Source organism: Penicillium argentinense (genome assembly GCF_028826775.1).
Source record: "Penicillium argentinense strain IBT 30761 chromosome Unknown utg000009l_segment0_segment0, whole genome shotgun sequence".
NCBI lineage: Eukaryota > Fungi > Ascomycota > Eurotiomycetes > Eurotiales > Aspergillaceae > Penicillium > Penicillium argentinense.
Window position 1 is genome coordinate 5,778,986 of NW_026622668.1, and position 16,084 is coordinate 5,795,069.

General features: G+C 55.4%; 3 protein-coding genes across 3 annotated transcripts; 1 reads left to right on the forward strand and 2 right to left on the reverse strand.

The window, feature by feature from the left end:
* Window positions 1–5,009: 5,009 nt before the first annotated feature.
* Window positions 5,010–5,949, forward strand: N7532_009726 (uncharacterized protein; the record flags this gene model as incomplete). Its single annotated transcript, XM_056622217.1, has 2 exons — window positions 5,010–5,056; window positions 5,133–5,949. 2 exons carry the CDS (start codon window positions 5,010–5,012, stop codon window positions 5,947–5,949), a joined length of 864 nt encoding a protein of 287 aa, XP_056473023.1.
* A 2,417-nt stretch (window positions 5,950–8,366) lies between these two features.
* On the reverse strand, window positions 8,367–8,555 carry N7532_009727 (uncharacterized protein; the record flags this gene model as incomplete). Its single annotated transcript, XM_056622218.1, has 1 exon — window positions 8,367–8,555. The coding sequence occupies one exon, from the start codon at window positions 8,553–8,555 to the stop codon at window positions 8,367–8,369; it is 189 nt and encodes a 62-aa protein (XP_056473024.1).
* A 1,833-nt stretch (window positions 8,556–10,388) lies between these two features.
* N7532_009728 (uncharacterized protein) lies at window positions 10,389–11,078 on the reverse strand (the record flags this gene model as incomplete). The annotated part of the gene is made up of 1 exon (XM_056622219.1): window positions 10,389–11,078. The coding sequence occupies one exon, from the start codon at window positions 11,076–11,078 to the stop codon at window positions 10,389–10,391; it is 690 nt and encodes a 229-aa protein (XP_056473025.1).
* Window positions 11,079–16,084: the final 5,006 nt, after the last annotated feature.

Here is a 16,084-nt window from a genome sequence, read left to right on the forward strand (position 1 = left end):
CGCACAGGGGGTAGACCAGCTGGAGGCCATTGGAGAGCAGCCTCGGCCATCAGGGTTGCTCGAATGGGCCCGAGTCGAGCTAAAATTAGGGTTTTTAGGAGGGGAAAAATTCGAGTGGCACTGGGTCGCGCAGAACGTTCAAAGCCCCGGTCGCGCATATAAATAGGGTCGCAGGGATCCCAAAAATCAGTATGTTTTATGTTGGAGTTATGTTCATAACATAATTGAAGTTGAGCGCGATCGGAGCATGTTGAGGGTGGTTTTGCGATCGTGAAAATGTGGGCGATGTTTTGATGGGGTAACCGCCACCCGCCGGTCGCGACCAGTCACCACGACCATCGCCGGCCACCACCCCATTCAGGTTAGCGACCAAATTGGCTTTTGCGATTGCAAATTTCAGGGGTCGATTCCGATATCCCGCCGCATCATCCCATTTGATTTTGAGCCCGATCCCAGGAGGTCGCGGTGTCACCATTCCCCCGCATCTACAACATCAACCCGTATAGATATTTGCAGATCCACCATGGGCCGCGCATACCATGCCCGCGACATTTTTTGCGTCAACCCCGCGTTCCAGGTGTTGATTTGCCAGAAATGCCAATGTGCAGTACGACCAGGACAGGTCAAGGCCCATTTAATCAGTACCGCTCATCGCATTCCCATGGGGTGGGCCCAGCACATTCACAGCGTCATTCAGCAGTGGGATCACATCGACGAGCAGCCCCAGGTCGACCGTTGGCCCCATCAGATGGACGAGCCCATCCCCGAGTTACCCGTTTATCAGGATGGACTCATATGTCGGTTCTGCGACCAATACACATGTCGTCAGATCGATGTGATGAAGAAACATTGGGGCAAGGCCCATGACTATCGTGTGTATGAGGGCCGTGGTCGCCCCACGCCCACCCAGATTCGAGCCATCCAGGGCCGCATTGAAGCCCACTGCTGGACCGTTTCATGCCAACGGTTGTTTAAGCAAGGGCCCGGGTCCCATTATATTTGCGTGGGACAGCCCGACCCCGCAGTGCCCGTGAATCCCGTTCCCGACGCCGATGCCATCCGCCGGTTATTGCACACCGTGTCGGAGTATCAGCAGGAAGACCAACAGGCCCAGGACACCATCATCCAGGCCGGCGATTTAGACGAAGCCACGCCATGGTTGAATCGGACGGGATGGGTGCGGTATTTACAAGGGATCCCCCGCAAGCCATTGGTCGAGAGCACCCGGCGCCCCAAGGAAAATATCGAGGGACCGGAGCGCGCCGCATTCGTGATTTGGCAGGCCATTGAACGATTAGCGCATGTGAGCCAGGAGATTGCCAAGGCGTGTGGTCATTTATTGCGGATCGAAGTCGTCCGCACCACCAAGGACGAGAGCCCGCACAAGCCATTGTTGGCATATTTGGATGCCGCCGCCATTGCAAAGCATGTGGCGCCGTGGCAGCACATTTTGATGTTTTTTGCGCGGACCCAGGTACGTTGTGTTCAGTGAGGGTGTGCCCAGAGCATCGTGTGGGTATGCCAATGCTCCCGTCCACCGGCGGAGAGATATATTGCCGCGTTGTGGATATTCCACCGGGGTGACCAGCCCGGCCCGACCCGCACCAGTCGACAACCCAATTCCCACCACAACCCATGTCCATTCCGGACCGACCATATTAACCAGCACAGATCGAACACGATTGGGAGTCCCCCCAATATTCATTCACCGAGCGCCAGCAGCAGTCGTGGGACACCGTGTGGCATCATGCGCAAGCCCGTGCCGGTAGCCCCGAGCCCGGCGACGAGGAGGACGAGCCCGAGCCGTTTGAGATCCGCCCCATCGAGAATGCATTGCTGAATTTTTGCATCGATTTGTTACGCCAGGAGATCCGGAACGATGAATACGGGTGTGCCATGGTTTGTGCCACGGCCGTCATCGGTTACAGTGAGGTCGGTTGGGCCACCCCCCAGAGTTTCCCACCGCAGATATCCAGTTTGATCAAGATCACGCGGTTTTTCATTTTACACAAAGCGTTGCGGTTGGACCCGAATTCGGAGGAGATCCGCCGTCGATTGGCCGGGCGGCAGGACCACCAGTGGGTCGAGGGCGATATGATCGAGTTTGACGACGCATATTCATACGAGGACGAGGGATACACGAGCGCCCCGTCCACCCCCATGGCCATGCGGAGTTCCCCACCCCCGACCCGCGACGACATGATCGGGCCATTCACGCAGGAGCAGCGCCGGCACCCCACGCGCACGTTCGCCAAATGGGTCAAGTATTTGGTGGATTTGTTCATGGTCCGTGGCACCAACGGTCCCGTCCAGTGGTGGATGGATTTGCGCACGTACGGCAGGACGATCCACATGAACACGCCCACCGAGGGCCACGTGGGGTGGAAGTCGGGCGATGAGTTGTTGTACAAGCAGTTCCATTTCACCATGGGCGATTTCCGCGGATTCGTCCATGGGTTGGTCCACCAGATGCGACAGCGGGTCGTGTCCGAGTTGCTGTTTTGTCATGATCTGGATCAGCCGCCGCCCGCCATCCCGTGGGACGCGTTGTATGATGATGCCACGCAGAGTGCGCCCGGATGGAGCTTTTTGCAGGATTTACGCACCCAGTGGCCCGTCGCCGGGCGGACGTGGTTGCTGAAGCGGGTGAGCCAGGAGCCCAAGTTGCGGCGGCGGTTCATCCAGACCGACGGGAGCGGGTTCCGGATGCCGGCCATCGATCGATTTTTCCGGGTGGTGGCCCAGTTCCGGGAGCAATTGAGTGTCGCCGTGCACGTTTGTGCCGGCCAGCCCAGCCGGGGCCCCGAGTTGATGAGCATCCGCCACCGCAACAGCGAGCGCGAGCGCCGCAACGTGTTCATCGAGGATGGCATGGTCACATTCGTCAGCCGATACCACAAGGGTTTCCACGTGAACAACGACACCAAGGTCATTTTCCGATATGTGCCGCGGGAGATCGGCGAGCTGGTGGTGTGGTATTTGTGGTTGGTGTTGCCGTTCGTCGAGCAGATGCAGTCATACCAGCGGCATGTCCGGGGGGAGCCCGCCACCGTGGGCCGTCGGGCCGAGTATATATGGTCCCCCGACCCCGATCGGCACACCGAATGGAGCGGGGACCGGTTTCGCGCGGTGTTACAACGGGAGACCGCCCATGGATTACGCGGGCAGCGTTTAGGGTTACAGGCGTACCGCGACATCGCCATCGCCATCAGCCGGCGGTATTTACGCCCGAGCAGCCAGTTCAAGAACAACGCCGAGGAGGAAGCCGACGACATCGACGACGACAGCAAGATGGACGACGAGGGCATGCGGGCATTCATCGCCGACATCCAGGCCGCGCATTCCGCCAGCATCGCCGGGATGAACTACGGCCGCATGTTGATGGAGAACCCCAACAGCACGGCGCGGCACCGCGAGTTGTTCCGGGCCGTGAGCCACGATTGGCATCATTTTTTGGAATTCCCGTCCGCCGTGGAGCCGCAGCGCCGCCGAGCCCCGGGGATCACGCGGAAGCCCAACCCGTGGGAAGACGCCGCGGCCGAGGCGCGCATCCAGCGCCGATATGATTTGCATCAGACCAACATGGCCGAGGCGTTCCAGAGCATGATGGGCAGCACCGCGATGGCGTTGCGCGGACCGCAGGGCCCCGTGTTGCAGGCGATCAAGCACGGCGACAGTTGCATCGTGGCCGTGATGCCCACCGGGGGCGGCAAAAGTGCGTTGTTCATGTTGCCCGCGTGGGTGAGTGGCCGGGCCGGATTGACCATCGTCGTCGTGCCATTGACGGCATTACGGAGTGATATGATGGCGCGATGTCGGGATTTGGGCATTGCATGTGCCGCGTGGGATCCCCAGCGTCCGCCGGACGGGGCATCCATTGTGTTGGTCACGCCCGAGGCCACCCCCAACGAGGCATTTGTGAAGTTCGTCAACCGGCAGCGGGTGTCCCAGCGGTTGGACCGCATCGTGATCGACGAGTGCCATGTGGTATTGAGTCGCAACCCGGATTTCCGGCCATTGTTGCAGCAAATGGGCGCGTTGCGGGCCGCGACCACCCAGATGGTGTTGTTGACGGCGACATTGCCCCCCCGCGAGGAGCAGACGTTGTGGGATCGCATGGGGTGGCAGCGGGACCAGGTCAGTCTGCACCGCAGTCCCACCAGCCGGCACAACATCGCGTATCGCGTGCACACCATCCCCGTCGACGACGCATATGACGAGCAGTTCCAGTGGGTGGAGATGCCCCGGGTGATCCGGTTCATCCAGGACCGCATGCGGCGGGCATACCCCGGGCGGGTGATCGTGTATGGCACCGTCCAGTCGCATGTCACGCGGGTGGCCGAGCAGTTGGGGTGCCCGGCATTTTACCGCAACGCGGTCGACAAAGACGGGATGTTGGAAACGTTCCGCCGCCAGCCCGGGGCCGTGATCGTCGCCACCAGTGCGTTGGGCATGGGCATCGACATTCCGGACATCCGCAGTGTGATCCACGTGGGCCAGCCGCGGAACATGTTGGATTATGCGCAGGAGAGTGGCCGGGCGGGTCGGGATGGGCAGCCCAGCGAGGCCATCATCGTGCAAGCCGAGGGCCGGACGATGGGCCGGGAGATCCGTCCGTATTGGATGAACGATGCCCCCGAGGCCGAGCACACGCAGGTGGTCGAATATATGGACCGCGGCGCGATTGGGTGTCGGCGGGTGATATTGGATGCATATTTGGATGGGGAGATTGGCGGATACCAGCGCCAGCGATGCGGGGACACGGTGCCGGAGTCGGTGTGTGATGGACATGGATGCCAGCCCGATTGGGAGGACCACGAGTCGCGGATGGGGTCGTCGTCCCCGGGGGAGGCGGATGCGATGGATGAGGATATTGAGATGGTTGACGGAGATGAAGGCATGCCGGATGACATTGCGCCCCCCGTTGTGTCCGGGCCACCGATCGTTTCCACGCGCATGTCCGAGGTGGCATGCAGCAGTGATAGTGGGAGGATAGTGTCCCAGGTGGCATGCAGCAGCGATGCTGGGAGGATTGTGTCCCAAGTGGCATGCAGCAGTGAGAGTGCGAGGATTGCGTCCCAAGTGGCATGCAGCAGTGAGAGTGAGAGGATTGCGTCCCAAGTGGCATGCAGCAGTGATACTGGGAGTATTGTGTCCCAGGTGCCGTTTATATCACCAGCCGCAGCGAGGACGGCACCAGCAGCAGCGAGGACGGCACCAGCAGCAGCGAGGACAGCAGCAGCAGCAGCAAGGACAGCACCACCCACGACCCCCAGGGTCGAGCCCACATCCATTCCCGCCACCACACCCCGAACCATCCCGACGGACATCCGACACCAATTCCGGCAGCAGGACATTGAGCGCGCCCACATCGCGCAGCGGCATCACGGTCCGGCCGGGCCCCGATTCGACGACGAAGCGTTTTTGGTCAGTGAGGTCGACAAGTGGGTGCATCGGTGTTGGACATGCACGCAGAGGGGATATGATGATGCGCATGAGATGTGGCGTTGTGGGTTTACCGGGGCCGGGGGAGCCAGCAGGGAAACCCAGGCGAATAAGGATTGGATGAAGATGGTCCGCGGGAAGGTCCAGTATGCCAATTATACCGCACATTTCCCGTGTGGCATGCCGCAGCACATATGTCCATTGGGTGATCATCACGCGGACCATAGCGAGGAGGTCCAAAAACGGTGTCGAGGATACCGCACCGTGTTGATTCCGATGGTGGCCATGATGGGCAAGGGGCCGCAGCGAGATGCGGAGGTCACGCAGCGATGGTTCCAGCGATTGGCGTCGCGCGGGGTGGTGGATCCGGAGCGGAATGATGAAGGGTTGATTCAGTATTTCGGACAGCGCGCGCCGGGGACGGCGCAGAAACGGTCGCAATTGACGGAGGAGTTTATTTGGTTACGGCGGGCATATGATGGACGGGAGAGGTGCAGTGATTAGACGTGGGTCATGTTGATGGCATCATGTGGGCGTTTCACAAGGGTTGTTTTACCAGCAGGAATATATGCATGATGATTTTCATATATATATTCCAGTCCATGATTGGCAATCGCCCAGTATCAGTTTCGCAGTCCCAGCAGCGGTTGTAGAATATTGTGCGGCGTCATGCGAGGCCGCGACACCAGCGGGCCCATCCAGTGGTTGATCGATTTGCGTACATACGGCCGGGTCACCGACACGCCCGTGGAAGGCCAGATTGAATGGAAATCCGGGGATGAGTTATGGTAGAAGCAGATCCATTCACCATGGGCGATTTCCGTGGATTCGTGCATGGGTTGGTGGGGAAGACGTGCCCGATATTGGTTGGGCAGTTGATGTTTTGCCCGCCGGGCGCCCGTTATTCCATGGGATCATTTATACGACGACGCCAGCCAGGGTGGAATTTCATCCAGGACCCCCACGCAGTGGCCGGTCAATGGATCGGAGTGGTTGATCCAGCGGGTGTGCCGTGGGCCATTACGCCGGCAGTTCATCACGCCCGAAGGCATTGAGTTTCATATGGGGGAGATCCATCAGTATTTCCGTGTGTTCGTCAATCCGGGAGATGTTGAGCGTGGGCATCCACGTATGTGCCGGGCAACCCAGCCGTGCCCCCGAGTTGTTGAGTATTCGACAGCGAGCGAGAGCGCCGGAATGGGTTCATTGATGATGGGATGGTGATGTTTGTCAGCCGATATCAAAGGGTTCCATATCAACAATGACACCAGGTGATTTGCCGATATTTACCGCGGGAGTTGGGGGAGTTGGTGATATGGTATTTGTGGTTGGTGTTGCCGTTTATCCAGGCCATGCAGTCATTTCAGCGAGGGTTCCGTGGGCAGCCCGCCACCACCGAGCGACGCGCCGATTACATTTGGTCCCCGACCCCGAAAAACAGAAGGAGTGGAGTTCCCCGATTCGGGAGATATTGAAGGCACAAACCCGCACGGGGTTACATGGCACCGCGATCAACATCCAGGCATATCGGGAGATCGCCATTGCCGTCGGCCGGCGGTATGGACGCGGGAGCAGCCAGTTCCGGTCCATCCAGCACGGAGAGAGCCCGATTGTCGCGGTGATGCCCACCGGGGGTGGCAACAGTGTATTATTCATGTGGCCCGTGTGGGTGCGTCGTGGCGGGATGACCATTGTGGGTTTGCCATCGATTGCATTATGATGGGACATGCAGCGCCGGTGCCAGGAGGTGGGGATTTCGTGTGCGGCGTGGGATCGCCAGTGGCCCCCCGATGGAGCGTCCATTATATTAGTCACGCCCGAGAGTGTGCCAAGTCATGAAGTCCGGAGATTCATGGACCGGCAGCGGACGTGGAAGCGGTTGGATCGGATGGTGATCGACGAGTGCCATGTTGTGTTGAGCCAGGACCACGAATTCCGCCCAGTAGTGAAGAAATTCGGCCCGTTACGATCCGCGCAGACGCAGATGATATGTTTAACCGCGACATTGCCCCCAGTGCGGAGCCCGAGTGTTGCCGGCGGATGGGGTGGACCGACGGGGACGTGACATGGCATCGAGGACGTCCCCATCGCCCCCATGTGGCATATCGGGTGCATACCGTGCCCCCCGGCCCAATTCAACAGCAGCCGCAGTGGGTGGATATGCCCGAGGTGATTGCATTCATCCAGGATCGGATCCGTCGCGCGCGGCCCGGCCGGGTGATCATATATGGCACCGCCGTGGCCCATATCACCCGGATGGCCGAGTCATTAGGGTGTGCCGCGTATCACCAGATGACAATCGACCGCGATGGTGTATTGCAAGCATTGCGGGACACGCCCGGCGCCGCCATCACCGCCACCACGCATTGGGCATGGGAATTGATATTCCCGCCATCCGGAGTGTCATTCATTCGGTCAGCCACGCACGATGTTCGATGACGCACAGGAGAGTGGCGGCGCGGGATGCGATGGGCAACCCAGCGAGGCCATGATCATCCAGGCCGACGGTCAAAGGGTTGGACGGGAGCAACGGCCGTTGGATGCAGGGTCATAGTGTGGCGGAGCATGTCGGTGTTGTGGAGTATATGGAGTGCGGTCCACGATTGCCGGCGTGTGGTGTTGGATACATATGTAGACGGGCACATTGATGGATCCCCCCGGCAGCGTTGTGGCGGTATCCACCCGAGTCATTATGTGATGGATGTGCGCCCGAATGGCAGGACCAGGAGCCCGTGATGACCGGGGCCATTCATATTGATCATTCCCCCGGGGGCATTACGGTATATACCAGCCCCATTGCCGCCGGCGTTGAGAATGCCCAGAGGATGCCCGTCATGGCACGACCACCCGAGGTGTGCAGAGTTATGAGGTTTCCATTATGGCCCGTCGGCCCAGCAGCAGCAGCAGTGGCCACAGCAGTGTCAGTTTGAGTTCGCCATTAGCACAAAGTACGCAGCCCATTGTGCGGCGGCATCGAAGAGGCCATCCAGATCCATCATCGTGGGCAGGAAGCGATCATACGAGCATGAGCCCGAGTCACCACATGCCGGCACCACGCATCCACCGCCAGTATCACGGCCGCCAAACCAGATAGGATCCCGATTGCCCATGGCATCGATTCCGGCCGCAGGACATTAAACGTGCCCGTTTATCAGATCGACACCATGGCACGGCATCCCAGCGATTTCAGGACGAGGCATATATGAGCAGGAGGTGGAAGGTTGGTTCCATCGTGGGATGCCGCAATACATATGCCCGCAGGCGGATCACACGACGGAGCATAGTCCGGCGGTACAGGATCGGTGTCAAGGGTTTCGGACGGCATTGATCCCGACAGTGGTGATGATGGTGAAAGGGCCATATGCAATGCGGAGATATCGCCGCGGTGGTTCCAGCGGTGGTTCCAGCGGTTAGCCGCAGGGAGTTCAGAACGTGGAGCAGGACGACGGGGTGTTGATAGGATTTTTGGGACCGATGGCGCCGAATACAGCACGGAAACGGGCGCAGATCACGCAGGAGTTCATTTGGTTGCGGCGGGCATATCAAGGGCGCGACGATGCCGGTAGATGTGGATTCGGGTTGATGTTGACAGCGGTACCACGGTTGGAAGCCATTGATCGATATTCAGCAGGCCACGGAAGTCGATTTTCGAATTCGAATGCCATATGATTTTTTCAGATTTATCAGTAGGGTTTGTTCGATATTGAATCATGGCGATTTCCAGGCGAATGCCATGCACGGCGGAAAGCAGCCCCGATAGCCGTTTTATACCATTCCACAGCAGTAAAGATTGGATTACAATTACGGGAAAGAATATTTCGGATACATTATCATTCGGACACGATCAACACGATCGATTATATATAATTCCGCAGGTGACAGACCGCAATATATATCGATTCCGGCGCCGTTCGAGAGTGCAAATTGAGCGACGAGCAGTATACATATTCGAAGGCCCGAGCACGGACACATTTATAGTTTCCAGATATCAGAGCATAACGGAGATATTCAGGGATTGTAGTAGACGTGTTCATGGTTATGATTCGGCAGGTGACGGACAGCAATATATATCAACCCCGGTCCAGTGAATGAAGGCAACAGCCACCCGCAATATATATATTCGAAGGCCCGAGCACGGACACATTTGCAGTTTCCAGATATCAGAGCATAACGGAGATATTTCGGGGTTTTGGAGACGTGTTCAGGATATGTGAGCCGTGTGTTGAGGGTTTTAATCCATATGTTCAGGGTTATCGGCGTCGAGGGTTATCGGGTGTTGAGGGTGTTTGATGGGTCGCCATTTCCAGCCGAATCCATGGGCGGCGGAATACAGCCCAGATAGGCGTTGTATACAATCCCACAGCAGTAAAGATTGGATTACAATTTAGCCGAAAGAATATTTCCGGTACATTATCATTCGGACACGATCAACACGATTGAATATATATAATTCCGCAGGTGACGGACAGCAATATATATCGAATGCGGTCCCGTAAATCAGGGCAATAGCCACCAGCAATATATATATTAGACAGCCAGAGCAGAGACCCATTTATAGTTCCCAGGCATCCGAGTATAACAGAGATGTTCAGGGGTTTTAACAGACGTGTGCAGGATTTGTGAGCAGTGTGTTCAGGGTTTTTAATATTACAGTTTATTAGCACATACATGTCGAGAGGCACGAGTTATGATTGTCAGAGGTGTAATTAAGCAGTGTAGCAATTCCCAGGGCGGATAAAAGAGGTATTAACGGATCGATTATGGTGTATATTGAGGGATGTTAAGGGAATTAATATTGTCGGTTGCAGGTGTCGCAGTCGGGTGACCGTATTTGCCATGATTAGGAAGGAAGAAGTGATTGTTTTGAATGAGCACATAGTGTCAATATCCGAAGGTGTGAAGATGGTATTTCGGAAGGATGATCGCAGGCGGCAATCGAGGCATCACGATAGGAGGGATTCAGTGATGATATCCGGGAGGGTCCGGCGGATAGGGCAAGAGGTGAGATGATTGATATTCAAAGGGATATTGGGGACATTCCGCAGCGGGGGACGTATAGGGTAGGGACACACGGACGGGTAAAAAGGATGGAGGGGAAAGATGGCGAGAGGATGTGAATTGGCGAGGAGGAAGGGGCATTGGACATTCCGCAACGGGGGGACGTATAGGCCGGGGGCACAAGGACGGGTAAAAAAGATGGAGGGGAAAGATGGTGAGAGGATGTGAATTGGCGAGGAGGAAGGGGCATTGGTGATGCGGAGAAGGGGGGGAGTAGGGTGGATGGGCGGTAGGGTGGGAGTGGGTTTTCCGGGAGTATAGAGGATGGTCAAAGGGCGATGGTAAGAATATGGCGGAGATACGGTTGGGTTGTCGGTGTTGCGGGTTTTGATCAACGTTTTCAGTGTTGTCGGTGTTGAGGGATATTGATGATGTTGAGGGATATTGATGATGTTGAGGGATATTGATGATGTTGAGGGATATTGATGATGTTGAGGGATATTGATGATGTTGAGGGATATTGATGATGTTGAGGGATATTGATGATGTTGAGGGATATTGATGATGTTGAGGGATATTGATGATGTTGAGGGACATTGGTGGTGTTGAGGGACATTGGTGGTGTTGAGGGACATTGGTGGTGTTGAGGGATTTTTTATCAATGTGTTCAGGGTTATCGGCGTCGAGGGTTGTTGACAGTGTTGAGGGATAGTGACAGTGTTGAGGGTGATTGATGGTGTTAAGGGTAATTGAACATGTTCAGGGTGTTTGATGGGGTCGCCATTACCAGCCGAATCCCAGGGGCGGCGGAATGAAGCCCAGATAGGCGTTTTACACGATTTCACAGCAGTAAAGATTTGATTACAATTTATGGGAAAGAATATTTCGGATAGATTGTCATTGTGACACAATCAGCGCGATAGATTATATATTATTCGGCAGGTGACAGATGGCAATATATGTCGATCCCGGGGACGTTCATTAGAGCAATAGCCACCAGCAATATATACATTGGAAAGCCAGAGCACGAACCAGGTGTGAGTGGAGGAGTATATGCAGATGGGTGATCCCGGTTGGCGACGGCGGGGATTGGATGGATATTTGGACGGGGTGATTGATGGATATGAGCGGAGGCGGTGCGATGATGGCAAGGAGGATTTGGGCATATCCGAGATGTTGTGTGATGGGAGTGATGCCGATTGACAGCGCATGAAGGCGATTTGGCGGACCCGTGGGCGTCCGGGGCGGTCAGGCGGGTTTAGGGATTGATGAAGTGGTGGAGGCAGGATGGTGATGCATGATTGGATTGCAGGGTGGGGACGCACGGCGGGGCGTAGGAATTCCAGAAGCGGTTTACGAGGTATGCGGATGAATGGCAGCGGCGAGTTGGGCAGGCGGGGTTTGACGATGGGATGAGGGGTGGAGAAGGCCAGTGATTCGAGGCGTGGGTCATGTTGATGGCATCACGTAGGCGTTTCACAAGGGTTGTTTTTTACCAGCAGGAATAGATGCAGGATGATTTTCATATATATATTCCAGTCCAAGAAGATTGGTATTCCGGTTCCGCGGGAGGTCGGAGAGATGCATGCAAAAGACAGCGGCGCGGCACATCACGGCAGCCCAGGGGCAGCCGGTTATATAGCAGAAATGGGTAGATATTGGATCCGGGGGATGTCCAGGCACGAATTATTATCCAATCGACCAGATCAGTGTCACGGACGCCGTATTGTGAAGAAAACAGTGTGGCAAAAAATGAACCCGATATGTTGAAATATATATTTACCGGATCAGATATATATTTTCGTTGGGGTTCCGGCACACGTCATGACATGTCAAAAATTTTAAACGGCAAGGAATCGAGTCGCGATTGATAGCAATGGGTAGTTGAAGTGCAGAATATATGATGATTTGATTGAGAGAGTATATGATGGATGTATGAAAGCGTGGTGTTCAGGGTTTATCAGTATGGAGAGGGAGATTTGTGTTCAGGGTTATTGGTTGATGGTGTTGAGGGATATAATGGGCATTGAGGGTTTTGATTATTGTGTTCAGGGAAGTGAGTGTTCAGGGAAGTGAGTGTTCAGGGTAGTGAGTGTTGATGGTGTTAAGGGTAATTGAACATATTCAGGGGTATTGATGGGGTTTAAGGTTTTGTTCGATATTGAATCACATGGCCATTTCCAGCCGAATGGCATGGGCGGCGGAATGCAGCCCAGATAGGCGTTTTATACGATTTCACCGCAGCAAAGATTTGATTACAATTTAGGGGAACGAATATGTCGGATAGATTGTCATTGGGACACGATCAGCGCGACGGATTATATATAGATCAGCCGGTGACGGACAGCAATATATATCGACCCACGTCCAGTGAATGAAGGCAATAGCCACCAGCAATACATTCCAAAGCCAGAGCACGGACCAGGGGCGGGTGGAGGAGTATATGCAGATGGGACATGGCGGTTGGCGACGGCGGGATTGGATGGATATTTGGACAGGACGGTTGATGGATATGCGCGGAGGCGGTGCGGTGACACGGCGGGCGAGTCGGTGTGTGATGGACATGGATGCCAGCCCGATTGGGAGGACCACGAGTCGCGGATGGGGTCGTCGTTCCCGGTGGCAGAGGATGTGGCGGTGGATGAGGCGGTTGCGATGGATGGGATTGTGATGGCGGAGGCGTATACGACGGATGAGGATATTGAGATAGTTGACCGCGATGACGCCGTTCCCGCGGACATTGCGCCCCAGGCCACGGATGGTTTTCACGGGCATGTCCCCCGTGGCACGGACAGCAGCAGTGATAGTGGGAGGATTGTGTCCCAGGTGGCATATGCACCAGCAGCCGCAGCGAGGACGGCAGCAGCAGCGACGGCAGCAGCAGCGACGGCAGCAGCAGCAGCAGCAGCAAGGACAGCACCACCCACGACCCCAGGGCCGAGCCCACATCCATTCCCACCACCACACGCGGAAGCATCCCAGCGGACATATGATGGACGGGAGAAGTGCAGTGATTCGAGGCGTGAGTCATGTTGATCGCATCGGCGTGGGCGTTTGGTTTTTACCAGCAGGAATATATGAATGATGATTTTCATATATATATTCCAGTGCACGAAGATTGGTATTCCGGATCCGCGGGAGGTCGGAGAGATGCATGCAAAAGACAGCGGCGCGGCACGTCACGGCAGCCCAGGGGCAGCAGGTTATACAGCAGTAATGTGTAGATATAGCAGCAATGTGTCGATATTGGATCAGGGGGATATAAAGACATGAATAATTATCCAATCCACCAGATCAGTGTTACGGAAGCCGTATTGTGAAGAAAACAGTGTGGTAAACAAAAAGGATACCGGTACGCCAAAATATATTTAGCCGACCGGATATATATTTTCGTTGCGGTTCCGCGACCAGCCATGACAGGTCCAAAATTTTGAGCGGTACGGAGTCGATTCGGGATTGATGGCCATGGGTAGCGGAAGTGCAGAATATATGATGATTTGATTGGGGGAGTATATGATGCACGTATGCAAGCGTGGTGTTCAGGGTTTATCCGTATGGAGAGGGAGATTTGTGTTCAGGGTTATTGATGATGGGAATGATGTTTTGGAAGACAGGGGAGGAACGGATGGAATATCCCGGATCCGTCGTTGGCGAGGGTTTCATACCGGCCGTGTTCAGGGGTATTGCGTATGGAAGTGAGGTGTTCAGGGTTATGAATGTTGGGGCGTGATGGGGTGTCATGGCGGTGGGTGTTCAGGGTTATGTATGTTGGGCGGGATGGGGTGTCATGGCGGTTCGTGTTCAGGGTTATTCATGTTGCGGTTTGATTCCCGGGTTGCGTTCAGGGTTTTACATATTGGGTTTTCAATGGCAGGGTGTCGGAAAGCGCCCAAGGCGGAACAAGGTAGAGGCGCAGAGGGAGTACGGTTGGAGATGGAACGGGATATTCGGGCGATAAAGGCGGGAGCCAGCGAGAGTGGTGTTAGAAAGGCGAAAGGTGGTTGGCCCGATCCGACCAAAAGCAGTAGAGTTGAGAGGCACAGGGGCATAGGCGGATGAAGTAGGAAGCAAGAGGTGGAGAGGCGGTGGGAGGTAAGCGGGTGCAGAGGTCGAGGAAGGATAGAGAGGGATGATGGAAATGAGGATAATACATCCGGGGAAGATCAGGAAATAGCGTAGTACAAATGGGAAGGGCAGGCAGTGTAATATGGCGGGTTGTGATGGGAAATGGGCAGGGCAGGGCAGCACCAGAGGGAGGGGCAAGTTGGCCAGCAACGACGAGCAGGGGTTCCACGGCAACAGCAGATCAATAGGAGGATTCAATCAGGTAGAGGAATGGTAGAAGCGATGAATGTATAGGAAAGAAATAATGGAAGCAGGAGCAGGGCGCGAGTATGAGGCAAATCATATTGAAAAAAAAAAAAAAAAAAAAAAAAAATCAGACCGGGTGCGGTGGATAGTAGATTTTGGAAGACGGGATACGTATATCGGGTGGGGATTCGGAAGGACAAACGGTCAGGTGGGAATTTTTTTGAGAGCGGAAATGGAGGATCGGCGACGATATCGAGTATGGGCAGACGGGGATGGATAGTAGGGATGGAAAATTGGGGGGAAATGGATAGGGTTGGAGAGACAGGAGAGATATGAAGGTAGAGTGGTCCGGGTTTGGCAATATGGAGGGGGAGATTTGTGTTCCAGGAGATGGGTGTTGGAGAAGATTGTAAGGGTTACGGCAGGATGACGGATAGGAGATTGAGGGAGGAATTGAGGTGAGGGAGTTGGATGCAGGGGGTGTTCAGGATTTTGGGGGATGAAGGCGAGGGGTTGAGGGATTTGTATGTTGGAGATTGATTTTGTTGATGGATATTGCGAATGGAGGCAGGTGATGAGGGATATCGAGGTTGGATTGTGGTGAGGGATGGATGATGGATTGTGATTGGAGGGTGTTGAGGTATGGATGATGAGTTGAGATGGGATTGTGTTCAGGGATCGATGTTGGCGGTTCAAGATGGATTGTGTTCAGGGATTTACATGTTGGGGGTGGATGGAGGTGTGCGGGCAAGCCCAAGCCCCCCAGGGCGGAAAAGGAAAAGCAAGTAGGGTTAACCCCCCCCCCGGGACAAACCCGAAGAGGGGTAAGGAAAGTCGGGGTAAAGCCCCCCCCCCAGCAAGACGGAAAAGGAGTCAGGAAAGTGGGGTTTGCAAGGGGTGGTAAGGGCGAGGAAAAAGGGGAGGTGATGGGGATGCAGGACGGGCCAAGGCGGCGAATGGGTGCAGGTGAATCGGGGTAGAGGGCGGGGGCGAGAGCGGAAAAGGCGAAAGCAGTGGGGTTACAGAGATTTGCAGAGGAGGCAGATTGAGTTGGGTCAGGACCAGTGGATGAGGATTGAGTTGGCCATGGCGGTTACGGTGGTTAAGGTGGTTAGAGTGGTTAAGGTAGTTAGAGTGGTTAAGGTAGTTAGAGTGGTTAAGGTAGTTAGAGTGGTTAAGGTAGTTAGAGTGGTTAAGGTAGTTAGAGTGGTTAAGGTAAGTTAATGTGGTTCAGGTAAATCAAGGGCAATTCCGGGCCGGGCCGCGAAAAAGCAAAAATCCGCGTTGGAGGGTTGATTAGGGTTTAGGGTTTAGGGTTTAGGGTTTAGGG